The sequence below is a fragment of the Apiospora phragmitis genome, assembly GCF_038363925.1.
Source record: "Apiospora phragmitis strain CBS 135458 chromosome Unknown utg000010l:1.0-9815664.0:9184709.0-9829525.0, whole genome shotgun sequence".
Taxonomy (NCBI): Eukaryota; Fungi; Ascomycota; class Sordariomycetes; order Amphisphaeriales; family Apiosporaceae; genus Apiospora; species Apiospora phragmitis.
The window spans coordinates 272,922-294,798 of record NW_027117410.1 but is presented as its reverse complement, the minus strand read 5'-3'; the positions used below and the strand labels follow the sequence as shown (position 1 = coordinate 294,798).

The 21,877-nt window shown below is 54.2% G+C and overlaps 9 protein-coding genes across 9 annotated transcripts; 3 read left to right on the top strand and 6 right to left on the bottom strand.

Moving 5' to 3' along the window:
* Window positions 1–1,096: 1,096 nt before the first annotated feature.
* PG994_012674 (amidophosphoribosyltransferase) lies at window positions 1,097–3,761 on the top strand (the record flags this gene model as incomplete). The annotated part of the gene is made up of 13 exons (XM_066864083.1): window positions 1,097–1,247; window positions 1,311–1,357; window positions 1,422–1,477; window positions 1,533–1,814; window positions 1,933–2,206; window positions 2,268–2,475; window positions 2,544–2,554; window positions 2,611–2,715; window positions 2,847–2,875; window positions 2,930–2,993; window positions 3,137–3,203; window positions 3,318–3,385; window positions 3,444–3,761. The coding sequence occupies 13 exons, from the start codon at window positions 1,097–1,099 to the stop codon at window positions 3,759–3,761; spliced, it is 1,680 nt and encodes a 559-aa protein (XP_066710231.1).
* Window positions 3,762–6,018: 2,257 nt separating this feature from the next.
* PG994_012673 (Transcription initiation factor TFIID subunit 12) lies at window positions 6,019–8,191 on the bottom strand (the record flags this gene model as incomplete). Its single annotated transcript, XM_066864082.1, has 2 exons — window positions 6,019–6,276; window positions 6,512–8,191. 2 exons carry the CDS (start codon window positions 8,189–8,191, stop codon window positions 6,019–6,021), a joined length of 1,938 nt encoding a protein of 645 aa, XP_066710230.1.
* A 1,347-nt stretch (window positions 8,192–9,538) lies between these two features.
* PG994_012672 (uncharacterized protein) lies at window positions 9,539–10,443 on the bottom strand (the record flags this gene model as incomplete). The annotated part of the gene is made up of 2 exons (XM_066864081.1): window positions 9,539–10,165; window positions 10,246–10,443. 2 exons carry the CDS (start codon window positions 10,441–10,443, stop codon window positions 9,539–9,541), a joined length of 825 nt encoding a protein of 274 aa, XP_066710229.1.
* A 2,608-nt stretch (window positions 10,444–13,051) lies between these two features.
* Window positions 13,052–13,941, top strand: PG994_012671 (DASH complex subunit Spc34; the record flags this gene model as incomplete). Its single annotated transcript, XM_066864080.1, has 3 exons — window positions 13,052–13,116; window positions 13,204–13,423; window positions 13,465–13,941. 3 exons carry the CDS (start codon window positions 13,052–13,054, stop codon window positions 13,939–13,941), a joined length of 762 nt encoding a protein of 253 aa, XP_066710228.1.
* A 111-nt stretch (window positions 13,942–14,052) lies between these two features.
* PG994_012670 (dsba oxidoreductase) lies at window positions 14,053–14,818 on the bottom strand (the record flags this gene model as incomplete). The annotated part of the gene is made up of 2 exons (XM_066864079.1): window positions 14,053–14,697; window positions 14,771–14,818. 2 exons carry the CDS (start codon window positions 14,816–14,818, stop codon window positions 14,053–14,055), a joined length of 693 nt encoding a protein of 230 aa, XP_066710227.1.
* A 484-nt stretch (window positions 14,819–15,302) lies between these two features.
* On the top strand, window positions 15,303–16,404 carry PG994_012669 (uncharacterized protein; the record flags this gene model as incomplete). The annotated part of the gene is made up of 2 exons (XM_066864078.1): window positions 15,303–15,321; window positions 15,401–16,404. 2 exons carry the CDS (start codon window positions 15,303–15,305, stop codon window positions 16,402–16,404), a joined length of 1,023 nt encoding a protein of 340 aa, XP_066710226.1.
* A 236-nt stretch (window positions 16,405–16,640) lies between these two features.
* PG994_012668 (uncharacterized protein) lies at window positions 16,641–17,297 on the bottom strand (the record flags this gene model as incomplete). Its single annotated transcript, XM_066864077.1, has 4 exons — window positions 16,641–16,714; window positions 16,791–16,953; window positions 17,011–17,141; window positions 17,210–17,297. 4 exons carry the CDS (start codon window positions 17,295–17,297, stop codon window positions 16,641–16,643), a joined length of 456 nt encoding a protein of 151 aa, XP_066710225.1.
* An 868-nt stretch (window positions 17,298–18,165) lies between these two features.
* PG994_012667 (uncharacterized protein) lies at window positions 18,166–18,810 on the bottom strand (the record flags this gene model as incomplete). Its single annotated transcript, XM_066864076.1, has 1 exon — window positions 18,166–18,810. One exon carries the CDS (start codon window positions 18,808–18,810, stop codon window positions 18,166–18,168), a length of 645 nt encoding a protein of 214 aa, XP_066710224.1.
* A 1,028-nt stretch (window positions 18,811–19,838) lies between these two features.
* On the bottom strand, window positions 19,839–21,355 carry PG994_012666 (uncharacterized protein; the record flags this gene model as incomplete). The annotated part of the gene is made up of 3 exons (XM_066864075.1): window positions 19,839–20,060; window positions 20,161–20,611; window positions 20,712–21,355. The coding sequence occupies 3 exons, from the start codon at window positions 21,353–21,355 to the stop codon at window positions 19,839–19,841; spliced, it is 1,317 nt and encodes a 438-aa protein (XP_066710223.1).
* Between the last annotated feature and the right edge of the window lie 522 nt (window positions 21,356–21,877).

Genomic DNA, 21,877 nt, shown 5'->3' with positions numbered 1-21,877 from the left:
TTAGCGCATTGCCTTTGGATTCTCATGTAACAGGTATCAGGTATTCTGTAGGTCGCTTGCGACGTGGCAGCATCATCTCTTTCGTAACTCTAGGGGGGCACCTCAGACCTGTAGCACATTGACGCAGAGGTGGACTGTCATAGTCTGCCACTGCGCATGAGCCGCGACTAGCAGTTAGGGGCAATTTTGGCGGATCGTTGCCATTCACCCATGCCACTGTTTTCAATAGCATTGTGTGAGAGCAATAAGCGTTACCATCTTGTGGTGAGAGACTTTTGTGGTGGCTCCTTTGGTTGTTTCGCTTGCATGTCCGGAGTCTCAAGGTGCTCATATTGCCTGAGGTTGCTGCGAACAAACCCTTTTTGCCTTGAGGGAGATAACCCAGTCTGGAGCATGCCTGCTTTGGGCAACACAGATAACGAAGATTGTTGCAAGAGATATAACCGGTTCATTCCGTTCACCCATGTGAGAGAAGATTTCAGTGTCCAATCAAGCGATTCCCAATCGGAAAGCGAGGTTCCAATTGATACTCTTGTACCACACGAACCTGGGTTACCTCCAGGGAATGAATGAGAGTTTGGGCACAGACTTCAAGAACATGGACTCTTTGGATTGGTTCCACCGCTCATGATCCGAGCCCTATCAATCAACCTCGATGCAACCAAATTATTCCAACATCTTGTTCTAGAATGGTTACATACAGACAGGAAGAGGGAAAATCGTGAAGGACTCTGGCCAGGATTCGTACGTCAGACTTTGCACCCCACGAGGTACACCTTCCCCACAAACGACTGCTAACTTTTTCCATTCACCTGCCCCTGCCCACTGCTGCCCACTGACTGCTGCCCACTGACTGCTGCCCACTACCCCCTCTACCCCCCTACTCTCCCCCTACTGCCCCTCCTTAGTCATTTTCCTTATCGTTTATCGGCCCTCGAAATTTTGAATCCGCTTGCCATCGCGAAGCCGGCCGCCCATAATAATTTAATGTTGAAGTGCCTGCCCCTCCACACCCAACCCATATCGTCAACGTTGATTCCTCTTCTTTGCGCCAAACCGCTGCAATCGCTGTGCACCGTCAATTTCCTACGGCAACATGTGCGGAGTTCTGGGTCTCATTCTGGGCCATGTCGGCGACGATCCTCTGGCGCCCTGCAAGGCGGCCACCGACCTGCATTCCGCCCTCTACTACCTGCAGCACCGAGGTCAAGATGCTTGCGGTATCGCCACGTGCGCTGCTGGAGGAAGTCTGTTTCACCCCTGCTCCCCCAACACTACCAAAGCGCCACCCACTAACTAACGTCCACCAGGAGTTTATTCGTGCAAGGGCAACGGCCTGGCTGCCGATGTATTCAAGGTACTTCGAAAATACAATTAATTGACTTGGTGTTGAGAGTCACCTGTTCTAACATCCACACAAGTCCAATGGCTCAAGGGTAGCGGACCTCCCGGGTTCTATGGGTATTGCCCATCTGAGGTGAGCATCATTGTTTCACAGTCCCTTCGACGGCAAATTGCTGATCACTCTGCAGATATCCTACCGCTGGAACCTCTTCGTCGGCCGAGGCCCAGCCGCTCTATGTTAACAGCCCCTACGGCATCTGCCTGAGCCACAACGGCAACCTCCCCAACGCTCCTGAGCTGCGTCAATTTCTTGACAGAGAAGCGCACAGGCATGTTAACACTGACAGCGACAGTGAACTCATGCTCAACATCTTCGCCAATGAGCTCAACGAGACTGGCAAGGCTCGAGTCAATGTCGAGGATATCTTCAACGCCCTGGCACGCATGTACGAGCGCTGCCAAGGAGGATGGTGAGTGCTGCCATATCGCCCCTCTTTCACTGCCCTTGGTCGTCACCTTTTTGCCCATACTACAGTGAAATCCCACCGATTCTCACTATATCCAATGCTGACCCATTTTTCTCATCAGGGCCTGCACAGCCATGATCGCCGGTTTCGGCATCCTTGGTTTCAGAGACAGCAACGGCATCAGGCCCTTGATAATAGGTGAACGGCCCTCGGAGACCTTGCCTGGAGCCACTGATTATATGATGGCTTCCGAGTCTATCGCTTTGAGGCAATTGGGTTTCACTAAAATGCGTGACATCAAGCCTGGCGAGGCTGTCTTCATCCGAAAAGGAGGCGAGCCCATCTTCCGCCAAGTCCAAGAGGCAAAATCCTACACACCCGACATCTTCGAATACGTGAGTGTTTCCCATGGCTACCTTTGCTGACTGAAGAGTTGTGCTAACGTTGAATATTCAGGTGTACTTTGCTCGCCCTGACACCACAATCGATGGCATTAATGTCTTCAAGAGCCGGCAGGTCATGGGATACAAGTTGGCAGACAAGATTCGCCAGCTCTTGGGTGAAGAGGGCATCAAGGAGATCGATGCTGTCATCCCCATCCCAGAAACAGCAAACACATCAGCGGCTTCCGTGGCCGAGAGCTTAGGGAAACCTTACTCGCAAGGTGAGTACGCCCGGTTTTGTTTTCTTTGGTCACCTCTTCAAGTGCCTCGGCTGATCTGACTTTTCCAGGCTTCGTCAAGGTATGTGCCTAACAGGTATCTATTCGATGGGGGGAATCATCTAACCTTGCAACCAGAACCGCTACATATTCAGAACCTTCATTATGCCTGGTCAAGGCCAGCGTCAGAAGGGAGTTCGCCGGAAGCTGAGTCCCATTGAGTCTGAGTTTGAGGGACGTTGTGTAAGTGACCCGTGGATTTACCCCTTTTCTTGTCCAACGTGACTCAAACCCGTTTGCCGCGGGGCCGCTTGCAACCGTGCCGCATGGTCTCTTCCGATTTTGTGTAGGTTATAGTCGCTAATATCGAATAGGTTTTGCTCGTTGATGACTCAATTGTGAGGTAGGCCGAAATCTCCCTTTTACAATCCTAGACACACAAGCTAATTGATCTTAGGGGTACAACAAGTAAGGAGATCGTCGTCATGGCCAGGGAAGCAGGTGCCAGGAAAGTGATATTTGTAAGTCACCGTCGCCTATTACTTCCATGTTCCATATCCCAGCTCAGACATGTCTTCAACGACTATATGCTGGCAAATTTTGGAGAAGATTGCTTTTTATCTACTGGGTGTTTATGTCCAAAACGCTAACTACTGGTTTACAGGCGAGCTGCGCACCTCCGATCACCTACCCTCACATTTACGGCATCGACCTGGCTTCCCCACAAGAATGTAAGTTGGCTCATGTAGCCCAACAATCTCATGTCAAAAATCGGGGGCTACTGCTATTGCGTCTATCAGGTAGCGGAAAACTCTTTGCAGTCCATGCTAACCCATAACTCGTAGTGATTGCCACAAACCGCGACCGCCAAGCTATTGCCAAGGTCATCGACGCGGATAGTGTCATCTACCAGGTCAGTTACTGCTTCCTCACTTCGATACTTTGGGATATTGAACTAACGTATACAGTAGAACCTTGATGACCTCAAGGCCGCCTGTGCTGAATGCTCGCCCGAACATGGCCCCAAGGAGTTTGAGGTCGGAGTCTTCTGCGGCAGTTACGTGACGCCGGTGCCCGAAGGTTACTTTGAGCATCTCGCTGAGCTGCGCGGAAAGAAGAAGAAGGCGCAGATTAACTCGGCCACGGTAGCCAGCACCGGGCACACGGCCGCGCCGCACCACAGCGAGCTGACGATTCAAGATGCGGAGCACGCCAGATCTGGGCTCGCGTCGCCGATGCGGGAAGACATCAGCTTGCACAACGTGGCCACCGATGCTGATAGGCGATAGATGGTAGTGGTTGTGTTGCCTCGCATGGATGGTGGCATCGATTCCGGGGTACCGACTGTGCATCCTTTACATATTTGGTATGTATAGGCAAGGGTCTCCCGGCCACTGGGCTAAGTCTCGCTACCAAGTGCCTTCCAAACTCCTTTGGGGGAAGGTTGGTATATACTTGCACATGCATGTAATGGACATTCTCATTGTATAGACTCTTTAGAATACTGGCATCAATATAGAGGTTTTGCATTGTGATCAATTGCCTCTGCAAGGCTGCCGTTGCTTCTACAATAATTACACTAGGAACGGCCCAGCCTATGGTGCGTAGTAGCTCCTGTGACATTTGAGTCTTAAGCTTAGCAAGGGGACTTTATTGCTCCCGTCTTACCTTCACTGCATACTTCACTGTACCTGCTCTAGCCACCTGCTGGCTGTGGGAGAGTAAGTTCACTCACCATGGCGGCTTGTGTTTTCCCATGTTGCTAATCCTGATACAAAGTAACTATCAAAACCAAGACTCTATGGCCACAGGCCCAGCTACGGCGAAAACAATAGTTACGACCACGCCGCAGGATTGGAGGATAATGGTGGCGGACTACTGTTCGCGACATATTTCTTCAGTCTGTTTTCCGGGAGAAAGTTCCCTGGGCTGTTGACTGGCACCACATCAATTGTCTTAGGTGCTCTGCAGTCAAGCCAAAACTTGACAACCACCTAATTACACATAAGAGACGATGATACCTACGACTGGACCAAGAGAGGTCGTAGTAATCATCGCCGGCTGCTCTGGCGGGATCGGACCTCTCCCCTGGTGCCTATGAGTTTGTCGGCGAGGGGTACCAATGTCATCATCAGTCTGGGCATTGCACCGTCCCAAGAAAAAGAAAAACGCATTCGCGTACGCATTGTTATGCCAGCTCCTTTCCTCCTCAGATCAATGAAGTACGCATTTTTCCCTGGTGGCATTTGCGGACGGAAACTATGATACTAATCAATGATGACTTCAGCTGCACACGTGCTGAGCCCGGTGCGATGGTAGAGGCCATCTTACAACAACATATTTCTCACCGAAAGACGGTGGCCCCGGCTGCTCTTCCCTGGCCTGCTACATGTCCATAGTGGCAGGGCTGAGGTGGTTGGCAAGCCAGGCTCCGAGAAAAAGGTAGGGATACCGTCATGTGTCCGGAGGCGGCACTTTACCAGAGCATCTCCGTAATGTTGAGTGTTTATGCAACTTTGTCAGAGAGTAGATGAAGGGTGGTATGCATCATCTGACAAGTTGACTTTGGTATCCCTTTTGGCTGGACGGTGGTCAGTTGAACAGCACGAATGACTGTGTAGAGATTAACGCGACTACGTACTTGGCAGATCAACATATTGCCCATCGAAACCAGCCAGTTTCCCCGGCACAGAGGAAAAAAAGGCCACCAGAATAGCTTCTCTCACTTCACTGGGCAGCATAGTACAAGGGATGTGACATTGGCATTGATAGTTCACACACGACATAATAATTAGCATCCTTACTTCAATCACATTCACAGTCACAGTCGCTTCAGAGAATACAGGAAAATTATTCGTAATGCAATGGTGGTATCTTGACGTTCTTCTTTACCGTAGTAGAAAGAGAGAAAAAGATCAACCTTAAACGCCCCACCGGGTGTTTGTTTCCGGGACCATCGATCCCCCTGCGTTCTTATCATTGTGTCCGCATGTCGAGTCGAAGAAAACTCCATGAACTCCGGGAAAGCCTCAATGCAACGCAACGCAACTGTGAATACAATACACCTCACACAATGTTTGCCACCGAAAATAGAGAAAAAGAACCGCAATTATGTGCCATGACGAATTGTGCCGTGAAGAATGCCTGCCACCTGTTCGTTCAGCCGTGTAGTGGTGAACTGGTCGACTTAGGTTCCCGTGTTTCCGCGCATGTGGGCAGGAGCAGTGAAATCAGCAACTCCCTGGGGGGCAGCTGAGTAGACGAGAATGCGGGCATGGGTGTGCCAGGCGTCTGCTTGACAGGACCGAGATTCAGGCTGAGCATGCCAGGAGTAGGTGCAGGGACAGAGGGAGTAGCCGGGAGAGAGGTTCCAAGAGGGGCCTCCGATGCTCCAACGGCCGACTTGGTTGCTGCAGCCGAAGTGCGACGCTTGTTAGAAGACATGAAAGGCATGCCATGACCATAGTTAATGTCGGCCGGCTGCTTGCTGGCACTAGCGACCCCCCTGCCCTTGTTGTCGGTATCCTCGGAAGAAGCTGACGAGTCCTACTTGTCGTCCTTGCCGGGCATGACCTTGGCAGCCTGGACCGCGCTCATCTTGGCAATCCAGGCCGCGCTGGGCTGGGCCTTGCGAACGGTGCGCAGCTCATCGGAAGTGTAACCAGGGACACGGATGTTGTAGACGCGCTCGAGAACCAGTTGAATGTCGCGGATCTCGAGGACCTTGGAGCCACGCTCTTTGGCAAGACGGCATGCAGAATTGATAACGGTGTCAACGAAGTTGTCGGCCACGTTAAGGACAGACTATTGTAACCACCAAAGTTAGCATACCATACAAAGGTTGTGTTTTGATCACGTGCTTTGGTGTTCATGTACAATCGCCAGATATGCTGGAGGGGAAGAATCAAGAAAGAAAAGAAGAAAAAAACGTCTGAACTTTGAACAAATAACAAGGAAAGCACGCTAGGACGATAAGGAATGTGATAATTTGTGCGTCAAGATAATGCGAAAGGGAGAAAATAAAAAATAAAAAACGTACCTCTTCAACGTCGGGTGTCAAGTAATTGCCATCTTGGCCAGCAGGGCCACCGCCGCAGACCTGTCGGACGAGCTCGTCGAGTTTCTTCTTGGAGAGCACATGTTCACCCTCAGCCTCGAAGGTGTAGGCGGGAGGCTTCTGTAGAATAGGCTGAGCCAGTGCGTTGCCAGGAATTCCAGTGCCGCCACCCATGGTGGGGCGAGAGCCATTGACACCGCCGCCCATGGTGACAGGTGTGGGAATGGCAGTGGACTTCTCAGGCAGTGCCTTAGGAATGGGCATCTTAGTCGTCACCGTAGTGGCGGGCTGCTGGGGGTGTCCGTGGGGGTGACTGCCTTGTGCAGAAGCGTTGCCCATCATGCCTGCTGAGCCTGGAGTTGTGGTAGGAGCGGCACCTGCCAAAGGAACTGAGCTGGTAGAATTTTGTCGGGTGTTGGCCATGTGCATAGCTGCTGAGTGTGTCAAGGGTTTGGCGGCACCTGCGACGGGAGTTGCTGTCTGGGGAGTTTGTACGCGTGCGGAATTCTGAGTAGGTGTGACGGCTGATTGCATTTGGGAAGTTGCTGCTGCTGCTGCCATGGCGGTGTTGACGGGAGGCGGATGTGGTTGCGAAGTGCCAGGTTCAATTTTGACCTGAGCTGGTGGGGCAGTAGCGTGTTGAGGTTGAGACGAAGGCGCGCTCGTGGCGGGGATTGTTGATGCTGTTGCTACTCCTGCTGGAGCTCCTTGGGCGGTTGTTGTAGGTGTTGCTGCAGTGGGTGTGCCCGCCGTCCGATTCGCAGCCGCCAGTTGCTGGTTTTTAGCAGCATCCATGGCCGCATTCACCGAGGCTGTTGCGGCCTGCATCGAGGCCGAATTTCCAGCATTCTGCACTTGCCCCTGGCTAGGCTGAGGTCGCTGCTGTTGCTGTTGACCGGCCGCTTGCTGGTGGAGAGCTTTGAATTGCTCCTGCTGCTTGCGGAAGCTCTCGACAAACCGTTGCGCCTCGCCATGGCTGCGAATGCTATCCTGCTTCTGGTCCAACAGTTTCTTCAGTTCCTCGCCACCAAACGGCTGGCCTCGCTGCTCGCGGTCCTTCAGCATGGCATCGATCTGACGCGCCTTCTTGGTGGTGTTGTCCATCAGCATCAACGCGCGTGTGTACTTAGTACGCACGTCGGCGATGAACCGGTTCTGCTCCTCCTTGCCGAACGCAGGCGGCGCGTAGAAGGTGAACTGCTGGACATGGGTCATGATGGTGTCGGGCACCTTGGGCGGCTGGCCGGGCTGGGGTGCGGCTCCTCCCGCATTGCCTGCATTACCTCCCGCGGTGCCGCCAGCGACCTGGTTCGGCCTCTGGGCGGCCATGGCAGCGCGTTGGGCCGCCAGCGCGGGGTTATTGGCCGCGTTCATGGGCTGGCCGGCGGCGGCGGCCTGCTGGTGCTGGCGCTGGCGCAGCGTGGCGATCTTCTGCGCGACCATGCGGGAGAACTCCATGATCTTCTGCTTGGCGTGCTGGTGGGCCTGCGTCTCGGGGCCGTTCTTCTCCATTTGCTCGTACAGGCCGCGCAGGCCCTTCTCGTACTTCTCCTTCTCCTGGTCGTTGAGGACCGAAAGGGTTCGCATCTGCTCCGGTCGATACATGGGGAACTTGGGCTGCTGTTGTTGCTGCCCGGGGGCAGGCTGGCCGGCCGGATTCATGGTGGGTGGGTGTGGCTATCGTACTCTTTACTCGGAAGGTGCGCAGGCGGAGCAAACGGGGGAGCACCGGCTATTCTGATCACGGAACGTGACCGTCGTATTGGGAAGAATTCGATGTGTGCGTGGGAGGGCTATGTCGTATGGCAGGTTCACGGATGATGAACCAAAATGCTAGGCGGGCTTCTAAACCGGCGTTGGAATTGGTGGTTGGAGTGTACAATGAAGGGCACACAATGCGTTCAATGGGCAGCTCCGCGTCTCCGCGAGAAAAATAAGAAAGAAAAGTTCGGATGGCCCCCAGTGTCAGACCGATGCAAGAGCCCACGCAGACCCAGGTCGAGCAGGATAGAAGAAGAAGCAAGATGGCGCTGGAGGAAGGTTTATTGCTTCCGGGGTTGCTCAACGCCAATACGATACCTGAAGATGATGGAATCAGTGTCTGAGTGGCTGGTAGGCGACTAGCTAGGCCGCCAGGAGGCTTGGCAGTCCGTCTGTGGCGTATTGGCGGCAGCGTATCGATAATCGTCAATCAGTTGTGGCGTAAGTTCTTCCTTCTTTGGCTCGCTACGATCAGCATCAATGGCAGCGTTTATATGTATGTCACCGCTAGAATCTCTCTCACTATTCTTCTCCGACTGGCCATTTACAATATCCCCTGTTTTTGACTCAATTCATGGGTTTTATCTACTATGGTATGTTGAGATCTTGGTGTCGGAGATGGCTTGCATCCACACTGTTCTGCTCGTGGTCGATAAGCACGGAGATACGTCAAACGTATAAGATACGAACCAAAATGGAAACTTATATAACAAGCGCATTTGCAACATTATATTCGATGGATGCAATCTAACAGAACATGGTGGGTACTAGATCAAAGGACATATATTGCTGGCTGTTCAAAAAAGGGCAAGCCAGATTCATAAACTTGGTGTGGAGAAGGGACCTAGGGGCCGATGGCGATCCCTTCCTCCGTCGCTATACATAAACTCTCGGCTGTCTATAAAATTGGTCATTATCATAATCATGGTCGTCGTCGTCGTCATCGTTGTTGTTGTTTCATGGCCTTCCAAAAAAACAAAACCTGTTTCGCCAATCACTCTCTCCGCAATGCCATATAATCACTTCTTCGCCAAGACAGAAAGCCCACGTCTGCCTTCTCAGATGCCGATAGATGAAGCCAGCCTCCCTTCTATGTGCAATGCTCCCCTTCATGAACCGTCCGTATGCAACTTCATCGACCCTCATGAACCCAATGGGTTTTAGCCAGCGAAAAAAAAAGTGGTGTTCACCGTGTAGGTGAGGGAAGCTCGCCGGACCCAATCGCATATAACGTAAATATTTTCCTCACTAGGCGTCATCGACCTCCATGAGACGCCAGAACTGGAACAGTCCATCGCCTTCGCCCTCATCCCCGCTCATCTCATTGTTGCTGTCCGGCTCGGCCAGCTCGATGATGATGTCGCGCGGGTTGGAGATGAGGCTGAGCCGGTTGAGCTTCCGGCGCACCCGGCGCTCGGGATTCGCGTCGCCCAGGTCGTAGGGCTGCAGGTCCTCGCGGTCCGAGTCGCTGCCGCGCTCGCTCACGGTGCGCTTGCTGACCGAGGTCAACCGCCGCTGCCGCTTCTGCTCGCGCATGAGGCGGATCTGCTCCATGACCTCGTCCTCGTCGTACTCGGACTCGGTCGTGTCCGTCTCGTCGCCGCAGCTCATGTTAGTCATACCGTTCAGCATTTCTTCGGGCACTTCACATGGCGACCCGCCCCTGTTGGACTCGGCGTCTTCGTACGAGTCCGGCCGCAGCGGGGGGTTGTCGTCATCACAATCGCTTTCCATGTCGTCCTCATCCTGTTCCACAATAGTGAAGGTTTTCTCAATTTCGACAGTAGTGGATGTGAGATGGGCCTGGATCGAGTCCCAGGTCTCCTCTCTTGGCACATAAGACACAGGGGGATTGGGGAGGACTATGTGAAGCATCTAAGGCGTCAGAATCATCCGCGTCCGATTCCTCCGCTTCGTCCGAGGTAGATTCCTGGCGAGATGGCTTCGGGGCGCACAGCACGGGCGAGCCCGAACTGGGAGCCCACACCGCCTAGGGCTGACGAGTTGTAATGCCCCGCGCCCTTAGCACTGGGCGATGGCCGGCCATTGGGGTCTTTAACACGGGGAAAAGCAGGAGAACCTAGAGGAGGTGTCTCCGGAGGCGAAGTCGGCCTCCGCATCTCCGTATTGATGTTGGGCGTATGTGGCCGCATCTTTTGGGAAGCAAAAGGTGTTGTTCCGTAGAACGGGTTGGGTCGTCTCAATTGTCTCCCCAGCAATTCCGCAATCTTATCGTGGATGGGAATTGATTACTTTTTATGTGGGGTAGCGATTTCGCGGGGGGTCGAATTGCGCAGCTGCGCAGCGCAGAGAAGTGGTGGTGGTGTAGGTGTGTATGGATGTGCAATAGGTAGACACTCAGGGCGTCAACACCCAGAGGATAGATCTCCAGTGCGGAGAGAAGGGGCTGCGGTGACTGGTCATGATAATCCGTACAGTAAGCGAGCAGAGAGTCCAAGTTGCGCAAATTCACCAAGCCGTGACTAGGGAAGATGCGGCGAGTTGGCGCAAAGAGGTCCGTCTGTGTGTCTGTGTTGCGCGCTGCGCAAGTATGATGTCGGCTGGTAGCGCAAGAACACCAAGCCAGTGAAGTCTTGGTGGCCTTGTGCAGAGGGATTGGACCGTCGCAGATAGTTGCGCAGCAAGTCCGATTGAAGCAGATTGATAGGTTGTCGGCTTGTTAGTCTCTTTTAATAGAATAGACGTTGAAAGAGGCAGCAAGACAGCGGCCGAAATCCAGGGGCAGACCAAGCTAGGACGCTGGGATAATGCGCTGGCTAGATGTTTCAAATCTAGATTGAACGGGGCAATATATATGACGATATGGTGTAAGTGGTTATCGGTGTTCAAGCAACATGTATGTAGGTATGTATTGAGAAACTCCGAGAAGTGAATCTCTTGTAAGAGAGGAAGATTCGGGGATCAAGGGTCTGGCAAAGTCCGGGAGGCCACAAGAATATATGTGGTTATTATAGTTTCGGGCAGATAGGTCGACTAGGGAACTCCTTGCCTGTCAGATACATAGGGCGCCGCATAAAAGAGCCAGCCAGGCTCACGGATTCACGGGAGAACCTTGGGATTTTGGAGGGAAAATAGGAACATGGGGAGAAAGAAAAAAAAAGTAGAGCCGCTTGCTTGCCCATCAGCCTATGTCGGAGGATGTGTATCCTTTACGGCTCGCTTGGGCAGCAATGCTCCCGGGAAACCCTGTCTAATTCGGTCCTCATGGTAGTCAGTCTGTCCAGAGAGAGTGCGACATATATGTCTTCTACTTGTCAGCGGCTTGAGACATTTTTCCAAAGAGGATTCTTCGCCAGTGATGTTCAAGTAGTAGGTATGGAAGCATATATGAGGTATGCTGTGTGTGCGTGCCTGGGGTAGGGACGGGAAAGCAGAAAAACGCCAAAGCAAAAGACCGCTGAGCTGTCCGTTCAGTCAGCCCGAAGGCAGAGATGGAATGCGCCCGAAGTTCAAAAGGATTCGCTCGCGAGGCTACATCCGCCAAAGCCATTGAGCTGCATCGGGCGTATCACAGATCGACAAGTGAGGCAGAGGCAAACAGTTGGTAGACGCAGGAAAAGACTGGAGTTCCGGCTGCAACACTCGTGCCCAATGAACGAGGGGATTGGACCCTACCGTCTGCAGATAGAAATTGAGTGAAGCAGCAAGCAGCCAAGAGGGTCACAGTGGGGATGCAGGAGACCCAACGTATGGCTCGAAGATATAATTAACTTCAAGCAGGCAATGCAAGTACTGGCAGGGCATTGGACATGGCAGCTGCAGGCGATCAAGCGATGGTTGAATGAAGGCGAAGAAGAAGGATGGCAATGCGTAATGTGATCAATCGATCTTTGCTCTGCACATGGCTGCCGTTGTTGTTGTTGTTGTTGTTGTTGTTGTTTTTCCAAGATTGGTCCCTCACTCTCTTCCTCAAGACGAAGTGATCATCCATCGGGCCTCGAGACTAAGGTTCGCTTCTGGGAAGAAAGTGGAAGACGACTAGGGAAACGAAACATCAGGACCTCATTCAGTGCATGCAATTGGTGATCCCCAAGTTCCGATGGAGATGGGCCACGATCTAGCGCATCAAGTAGTAGATTCTCAATGCAATTGGAATCATTTCCCGGTTCGTTGTAGCCAGGGGAAGAAAGCCGTACTTTGAAGACGTAGCCGCAGAAGTGCCTCCTTCATGTCGGACAAGTCTTCCGGATAGCGTTGCCTCACTTGCCTTGCCTTGCCTTTGCCATGTGTTATCTTGCACCATGGAATCATGGCTGCATGCATGTGGTCCAAGGCGAGTGGGCCGTGATGGCCAAACCGGACGAGCTGGCGGGAAGAAAGTTAGGGATCAAGCGGATTCTGGAAAGGGATAAGAGGCCATGCCGTAGTATCAAATGGCATTGATGATATTGCCTGCGACATGACCCGATAGGTTTCACTGAAGCATGTGGATCAGTCCTCCCGCCAGCACAAGCCACATCGCGGGGCATGTGAGGCTTGACCTACTCTGTGGTGTTTCAATGCCATCACTTCAATGCTTCTATGCGACAAGAGCAAGCTGAGAATGACCCAAGTTGAGCAGGAACGATTACAAACACCCCAAACGGTTCCAAACAAGTCCGCAACTGGCACTGTATCCCACCTACAAAGGACTAGGCGTCTCGGCTTTGACTGATCATTCCTCCCGGTCCCTGTTACGTACCTTATTTTGCTCTCCGGAGCTTGAAGCCGCATCAAATCAAAACAAAAACAACAGGAACAATGTCGCTGCTTTCCGCCCACTTTGAGCAGATAGCCATATCTTGCCAAGGCATTGACAGTCTCCCGTACGTGTCTCTCCCTCCCCTCTCTTCTTCATGCTTGCAAATTTGGTTTCTCATGGGGGCGTCTTTCTAACTCCACTCTTCGCATAGCTTCCCGCCGCCCAAGATCTTCACCAATGCCCTCCTCTCCAACCACGACATCACCTCGCTGATCCGCGACACGGAAGCGCATGAACGCGCCCTGTTCTCCGTCCCACCGCCGCCTCCACACCAACAACCTATCACCCAAGCGGCGAAACCAGAGCAGCAGCAACCGCCCAAGCCATCGTCGTCGCGGCGCCAGACGGTTTTTAATGTGGCCTCGGGCGAGGTGACCACGTCGGGCGCGGGCCACGGCCGGGCTGGCTCCAGCGCCGCCCGCGCCGACATACCGCCGTCGCCGCGGTTCTGGGCGGCGACTTGCACGACCAGATCCGCCGTAGCGAGCGCGGGCTGTGGAGCAAGAAGGCCGAAAATAACACGGTGGACGTCGAGCTGCTGCTCAAGAGCGCCGAGAAGCTGTGCGGCGTCTACCCTTTACCGGGCGCGCTCGAGCGCATCCCGGCGCAGCGGTCCAAGTACGCGCACAGCCTGAACACGCTGGCGTACTACGAGGCCAAGGTCGCCGAGCAGGCCGAGGCCCTCGGGCGGCAGCACAAGGACATGTGGTCCGACGAGGAGGACGACGAAGAAGATGCTGCGGACCCGGCGGTGGAGGGCGCGATCATGACGGAGGAGGAGCTGAGGAGGGAGGAAGAGGAGGTCCAGGAGCTGGATAAGAAGAAGCGCGAACTACAAGAGCGGTTGAAGGCCATGGAGAAGGATCTCGGTGGGCTGCTGAACATGTGAACCGGGAAGAAATAATACTGTGCTGCTGACGAGAAGATGATGATACCCACGAGAAAGGAAATGTCATTTGATGATTATTCAAATATTGTATTTGTTTTGTTCTCTCTACTTTTAGCACTGCGCACCTGACGAGCTGACCTCGGCCGCGGATTGCTCCTTGGCGGCCCGGATGGCCTTCAGGAAGACCTCGGGATCCTGCGCGCCGGAGATCTCATATTTGCCCTGGATAGTGATGTGCGGCACGCCGCTGACGCCCTTGGCGTAGGCCTCCTGGACCATAGCATCGACCTCGTCGCCCCCTTTCCCCTCCGCGAGCCACGCGCGCGTCTCCGCGGGCGCGATCCCAGCCCGCTCGGCAGCCGCGACGAGCATATCGTGGCTCGTGATGTCGCCCCCCTCCGAGAAGTAGCTGCGGAACAGCTCGAGAATGACCCGGTTCTGCATCTCGGGCGACTTGGACCCGCCCAGCGCCACGACTCGGTGCGAGTCGCGCGTGTTGCCGACGAGCCCCCGCCCCGTGAACTCGATGCCGTCGAGCCGGCCCGCGTGCGCGAGCTGCCGCTGCATCTGCGCCGCGCACTCGGGGCCGCCGAACTTCTGCGCCATGCGCTCCTGGATCGGCATGCCCTTGGCGGGCGACGTGGGGTCCAGGTAGAAGGGCTTCCAGGACAGGGTGAAGGTGTCGGCGGCGCCGCCGGGGTGGGTCTGCTTGTACTTGTCGATGGCCTTTTCGAGGCGGACTTTGCCTAGGTAGCACTATTTTTGGGGGACAGGCGTTAGTTGTTGTATAAGTACGTAGGTAAGTTTGGAGATGGGGATGGAAACTTACGAATGGGCAGACATTGTCTGATATGATATCGATTTTGAAGTTCGTCATCTTGGCTAGTGTTGTCTTGAGTGTGCGACTTGCCATTAAACGGTTATTCTGTCTATGTGTATTCCTGCAACAACCAATTCGTAACAGGATGCGAAATCTGACTTACTTCCCTTCTTAATATATTTATATCGTATAGTATCCCCGTAATGATCGGGCCAATCACTGATTACAAATCTAATTGTCATCTTCCACTACTGCTACCTGCTTCGGCACTTCCCGCGCCCGTCTCCATAGCACCTTTTTTAGACGTTTCATGACGCTACGAGAAACCCACGAATTCTCCGAAAGCTCTGGGCTATCTACATACTGATTATGTAGCTGCATCGGTTTGTCTGTCTTCTGATACAGCGCAAGTCCAGTCGCAGAAGTATGTTCACCACTAACACTTCCGAATATGACTGAATACACGCTCAAGTGGTATCACCACCGCCGTCTTCAAGCTGCCTGAGAGCTACTAATACCAACCATACAACTACATGACATGATGCCTCCTCAACATCATCGTGAGTAGTGAGCGGGTGGCTGTCTTCTCGCGTCAGCACTTGTATCAATGGGAGACATCGAACTCATTGTTCTCACCAGCCTACGAAAGCCTGCCCGTGCCCAGCGACGCCCCATTCACCCTGAAGCCGTCCGGCCCCGGCAAGGGCTGGGGCGCCTTCGCCACCCGGAGCATCGAGCGCGGCACCGTGATCCTGCGGGAAACGGCCGTCTTCGCGATCCCGAAGCACCAGGCCGACATCACCGAGCTTGACGTCCGGGCCGCTTTCCGGAAAGCGCCCCCCGCAGCGCAGCGGCAGTTCCTCGCTCTCCGCGACAACGCGGCCGGCCCCTTCCGGAGCATGGCCAAGGCCTTTGCCGAGAACTCGTTTGCCATAGGCGCCTCCGTCGAACGCCGCGGCGCCCACGGCTTCTTCCCTTTACTGTCGCGCTTTAACCACTCCTGCGTCCCGAACGCGGCGGTGCCGATTCTCCACGACGCACCTAAGGACAGCCCGGCCATCTACGCGACGCGGGACATCGCGGCTGGCGAGGAGATTATGTTTCGTTACGACCCGCACTTCGAGTGCCGCACCGCCATTGAGCATCACGAGGCCTTGGACTTCGTGTGCGACTGCCCGGCTTGTCGTCCTGGGACCGAATTCCAGCGCGCCAGCGATCTGCGGCGGCGGCTGATCCGGGGGCTGCAGTTTCTCGTGTCAGGGGAAGGCCCGGCCGCGAGCCAAGGTGGCTCTACTAGTGCTTCTGCGAACATCATTCCTGACCCGGGCGTGCGAAAAGAGGTCGCAGAGTTTCGCACACCGCTCTCGGCTCAGCTGATCTACAATCTGCTTACCGTGTGTCTCATGGAGGCGGAGGGTATATTGGACGAGTTCGAGGTCGGGAGGCTCCAGCCCGGCTTCACAGCCATGGCAACCATGTTCCGGAGACCGAGGAACGCCAGTATTGCCAGGCGCGCCATGGCACAGAGTACCCCGACAGAGAGACTACGCGTTGCATTTGCGCTCTACGGGCGTGCCGATGAAGCTGACGAAGAAATGGCCCGTGTACTTCGCGCCATGCAAGGAGTTTCTTTGGCAGGGTAGAATCTTCACGGCATCGTAAACTGGATGCAATTCAACGGTTCAAGACGACGACAGACTGACACCATTCATGGGTTTCTTGTTATTGTCCTTCCATTTGGCTAATGACCTTCATACTATTTCTGTGGCAGTTTGAGCTGGTATCAATCATGTTAACGCCGTTTGACCATGGCAATTTCTTTTTTTGGTAACCCCGAAAGCTCGAATCCCTTTCATTGCATTTGCCTTCTTCAATCTATTCACATCTTCATAGCGGCCTTGGCCAGGTCAGCCAGAGCGTCGCGACGCTTGAACTTGGCGTCCTGGATGACACCTGTGTAGCGCGTGATTAGCTCCATCTGATACAGACCACTGAAGAGGGGGGGCTGCTGGAATGCCTGCCAACTTACCGGCGTCAGCATCGCTAGAGAAGTTGCCGGTCCACTCGACAAAGGTGCTGTTCTCGAGCTCACCCGAGGTGACGGCGTAGCAGCGGATGGTGCTGACGACGCTGGTGTAGGAGAGTTCCGGCTTGGAGGTGATGACGCCGTAGGTGATGTAGTGGTTGATGGTCTTTTGGGGCGTGTGTCAGTAAGTAGTAGGTGTATGTAGCTATGTTAAAGGACTTACGCTGTGCTCCTCCTGCTTGACCTCGAGCTCGGTGCCGTCGTTGAAGGTCCACTTGACGAGGTCGGTCTCCTCCTGGGACTTGACGACCTCGCTCTTCTTCAGGGCGGACCAGAAGGAGCTGAGGTTCTGGACTGTCCGAGTGAAAGCCCAGTGGTTAGTTCTATGCTTCCCGTGAGAAATGGGACTGGGGTGTACTCACGCTTGATGTGGTGCCAGACGTGGCTGAGAGGGGCCTTGATGACGGCGCTCTCAACGACGGAGGTCGCAGTGGGAATGGCGGACGACATGGTGATGATTGGTTGGATTGGCTAGTTAGCTCACGGGTTGATTTGGAGATGTAGATGAATGGGTGGTGGTGTGGGGGGGGAGAGACGGTTCGACAGACAGACGACCAAAATTATAGAAATTTTATCGTGGGCTTATGGATTGAGCAATCGCGGTGTCTTGCTGTTTGTATGTCTGGGTGGGCTGTTTGTTTGATGATGCTGGAGCGAGGGAGGTTAGCATCATTCAACAACTCTCATACAAGCAGGTGCATCTCGCTAAAACATGCAAGTATAACGTCATGAGGGGCAAGCTTGATCCTGGAGGGAGGAAGCCACAAAGAAAACGCCCCCTACCCCGCGCTGCTTAGGTTACGCGGGGGGAATTGCCCGATTGCGTGTTAAGGCATCCTAGGTCCAGTCTTACACGGCGGAACAAGGCTACACGAACCTAACTACCTGTTTTGTTGCGTATTCCATTTTGAGAGGCAAGTCTCGCATAGAAACCTCACTTGGTAGGTACAGTATCAGATTATCATCTCACAGCTGTGCTTAAGAACCTCATGTAACCGGTAGCGGTCATGCGGGATCCGACTGCACTCCGCCACACGCGCTGAACGGTCGCCCATGCTCCATCTAGTTGACATGTATAATATGCCCAGTGGTTCCCTAATAAAGGCCGTCATCCTGGCTCGGGCATAGCAGGTTCCCACAAGGTTCGGGATGGAGCCTCTTTCCGGGACCGGTCCGGGCCCAGCGAGGCTCCTCCAGTGCCGGACCGGAAGGGCCAATAAAATTCATCATCCATCAATCTTCCGTCACCCCTTATGACCACGTCTGGGTGCCCTACCTTTCTTCCGCACATCCGACGCGCGATCCTCCTCCTCCCTCTTCATGGACTTTTGACAGTCTTTGCAGTGCCCCCTGCATTTGCCACGCTCGTCTCTGCGGCCAGGCCGAATTGGCGGCAATGGATGCACATGACATGATAAACCATCAGGATTTTGATGATAGCACCCACCGAGTATCGCATTACTTCTGCTTCCGCCGTTGTTCCATCGCCACCACCCTCATCATCATCCTCCTTCTCACTCCCCGGCGGTGCCCCCCCGTGCGAAAGCCGCAATCGATGCAGAACCGCCTGCGCGGCGCCCGCTTCTTCCGCTTCAGCATCTTGTCCGCGAACTTGACCCGGCGGCGGAGCCGGAGGCACTCGGGTCAGGCGAACAGCTTCTTCTTGTCGCTCCTGTTGCTGCGGTCGTTGTTGTGCTCCAGTTCGAGCCGGTGCAGATCGGCAAAGCTCGGCGCGGGCACGATGGCGCGCAGGGCCCGGCACGTCTGGCGGACGAGCAGCTGGGTCCAGGCGTCGCAGTGCGCTAGGAGCACGTGGTTGAGGATCTCGCCTGGGAGCACTAGGAGGCGGCTCTTCGGGGTCGCTTCGCTTATTGTGCTGGTGCTCATGATGCTGATGAATGAAATATCGGTTTCTGCTGGGGGTGGGACTAAGAAGAAAAGAACTCTGTTGGACTAGGTACATAGCAGCAAATCGATGTGTCTTCCGAGGGATGTGAGGGGGAAATGGTAGGTAGAGCTTTGAAGATATTGACGGGCAGGAGACCCTTTTCTATGTAGTATGGTGTGTGGTACTGCCTGCAACAGGCTGCCACCAAGCATGGACTTGGCCGCGGAGCAACGAGACGCGGAATTGTCCTCAGGCAGGCATTATAGGGCGCGCCTAAATTGACCAAGCCTTTCACGTACCAAGAGAAAATATGTCTGGCTTTCTAGATTTGTGAAGTATCATGTCCTACCTCAGGCAACTACCGTATTACCTTGTTCAGGAGGGCAACAATGGCAGGAAGCTATGCAACTCTTGTTTCTCCGCCATAGGAGTAAAGTATGTACTTAGAAGATACTGATTCTCGGTCCAGCGCGCCTCCTAATCTTCACCACCCACCGACTTGACAGGTTGATTGTCCTTCAATGTTCCCCTCCCCCTGTTCAAGCAACACAGCCAAGAGGCACCATCTAAGAGGCCCTTATCAGATCTGCTCAGGGATTTATCAGACCTGCTCAGGGACTCAGGGGCAGACTCCAGTAGAACCTCCCCAGATATCACTGACTCAGTTCGCCTCACCATGGTTGGAGCAGAGGTATCCGTGAAAAAGTGCCCAGTCGCTGATGGCATAAATGCGAGGGTTATCTAGAAAGCAAGCGAAGTCCAAATATGAGCAATTGTACTGTTATATGCCAACTTCTACGCCCCTAAACTCGTAGGGCCATGTATGTAGATTCCATCATCTCAAACATGGCCCACGTTGGAAAACAAGGTGGTCAAATGCCTCCTTCCCAGACCCCCAGCCAAGGGGCACACGGCAATAATATTTCTGAATATTTAAACTCCCCCAACGCCGCCTCATGCCATGAAAAGGTGACCAGCGTCGACCATATCGTCGTTCATTCGTTCTTCGCTCGACCAATGACACGCGGGAACCGCAATTTCACCTGAGCCTTGGTCCAGTAGAGCTTTTATGAAGTTGTCTTCTTTTTCACTGAGAAAAGGAACTAGTTACCCTCGCTACCAAACTCCTTGGTCCATTCGGAATTCCGCTCCAGATCTTCCTTTGCAACAGTTGGCCGCGAGCCCTTGATTGCCTTGGCAAAGTCCTTGAAGTCCACCATGGGCTCGAGCAGCGTCTCAGCCTCGACATCATCCCATGTCATCTCCTTGGCACCTGCATCACCCGGTGAGCAAGGCGTGAAACGGGCGACGCCATCTTTTTGGACCTATGAAGCCATGTTAGCAGCCTTCCCTTTTCGAATCTGGATAGAATCTCCCCGCCGCCGGGTCTGAGGCAGGGAGTTTGTAGTGACTAGCAGCACTTACCTCCTTGAAGTGTGTGGCTTGTTGGATTTTCCGCACAGGCTGCATCAGAGCATCCTGTACGGCAATTGTGATATCGCTTCCCGAATAGCCGTCGGCTAGCTTCGCGAGCTCCCTGAAGTCTTCTTGTTTGAGCGTCGTCGGGGTGTCTCCTACTGCGAGCTTGAACATGGTGGTGCGGGCTGCGATGTCGGGTAGACTAATGTGAACTCGGCGCTGGAATCGTCTTCGGATGGCGGCGTCGAGTTGCCAGGGAATATTCGTGGCTCCTAGGACCAGCACTCCGGTCGAATCGTTGCCCACACCGTCCATTTGAACCAGCATTTCCGTCTTGATACGACGCGAGGCCTCTGATTCTCCTTCGCCTCGGGGACCGCAGGGGGCATCGACTTCGTCGATGAAAATGATGGAGGGCTTGTTCTCTCGAGCCATGGCGAAAAGTTGCTTGACCAATCTGTTGTTGGGAGGGTCACGTTAGTATTAGAGTTCCCTAGATCTCTGGGGTGTATATGACGGTCTGAGAAATGATAAGAAGGAGTACTGCGGTCTCTTACCTTTCACTTTCACCCATCCATTTGCTGACCAGGTCGGAACTGCTGACACTGAAGAATGTGCTCTTGGCCTCTGTCGCCACCGCCTTGGCCAAATAACTCTTACCCGTACCCGGAGGGCCGTAAAGCAGAATACCCTTCCACGGCTTGCGCTTGCCAACGAAGAGATGTGGGAATTTGATGGGCAACAGGACGGCCTCCTTGAGAGCCTCCTTGGCACCATCCAGACCGGCGACGTCGTCCCAGCTGATGTTGGGGCGGTCCTGCATGATGGCGCCGGCCAGCGCGTTGCGCAGCTTCTTGCTGTCCTCGTCGATTTCGCCGCCGTTCTCGCCGTCCCCCGACTTGCCCTTGCCGGTGCCGCCCGTGCTGGAGCCGTTAGCACCCACCATGCCGGGTTTTTTCCGTTTCGCGTCGGCGTCGGAGATGTGCGCCTTCAGCTTTTCGGCGCGGTCCATGTACTCGGCCGTCTTGGTTCGGATCATCTCCTTGGACTTGGGGTTCTTCTCCCACTTGAGCGCCAGCATGAACAGCTCGAGCGACTGGTAGTACAGCTGGTACGCCTTCTCGTACTGGTTGCCGTTGTCGGCGTCGATGGCCCGGCGGACCGTCTCGATCGCCCGCCCCAGGAAGTCGGTGTTGGACATGATGAGCGGAGCGGAGCGTTGTGGTTCAAAGCCGGGTAGTGGTGGTGGTGGGAAGGAGGGCGAAAGGAGGCAATAATAGGCGGGCGACGTTCGGTGAAGACAACAGCGGTAGGGATGCCTGTCTGTCTGTCTGTCGGTCGGTCGGATATGCGTTCGGGGATGTGAGGTGATTTAATTTGGCGAGGGGTTCCTGATTGGGGGGAAGGGAGGAATGGGTAAAAGCAAGGCTTTTCCCTGCTAGATCTTGTTGTGATGTGACGTTTGATCGGCTTCTCGTTGGCGGGGGCCTGAGCTGGAGGATGGCGGCTGGGCTTGACTCCCGACTCTTTGACGCTAGCCTTATTGCTTATCGCGGGGTTCAGATTCGATTCACAGTGAGGTCAGGTCGGTCAGGTTCAGGTCTCGATTACTGGCCTTATCAATCCACCCCACTATCGGCGCTGTGGACACTCCCTGTGGCCAACAACACATGGGCGCCAAGCACACAGAAACAGTCGCACCACAGCACAGCAGCGCAGTGGA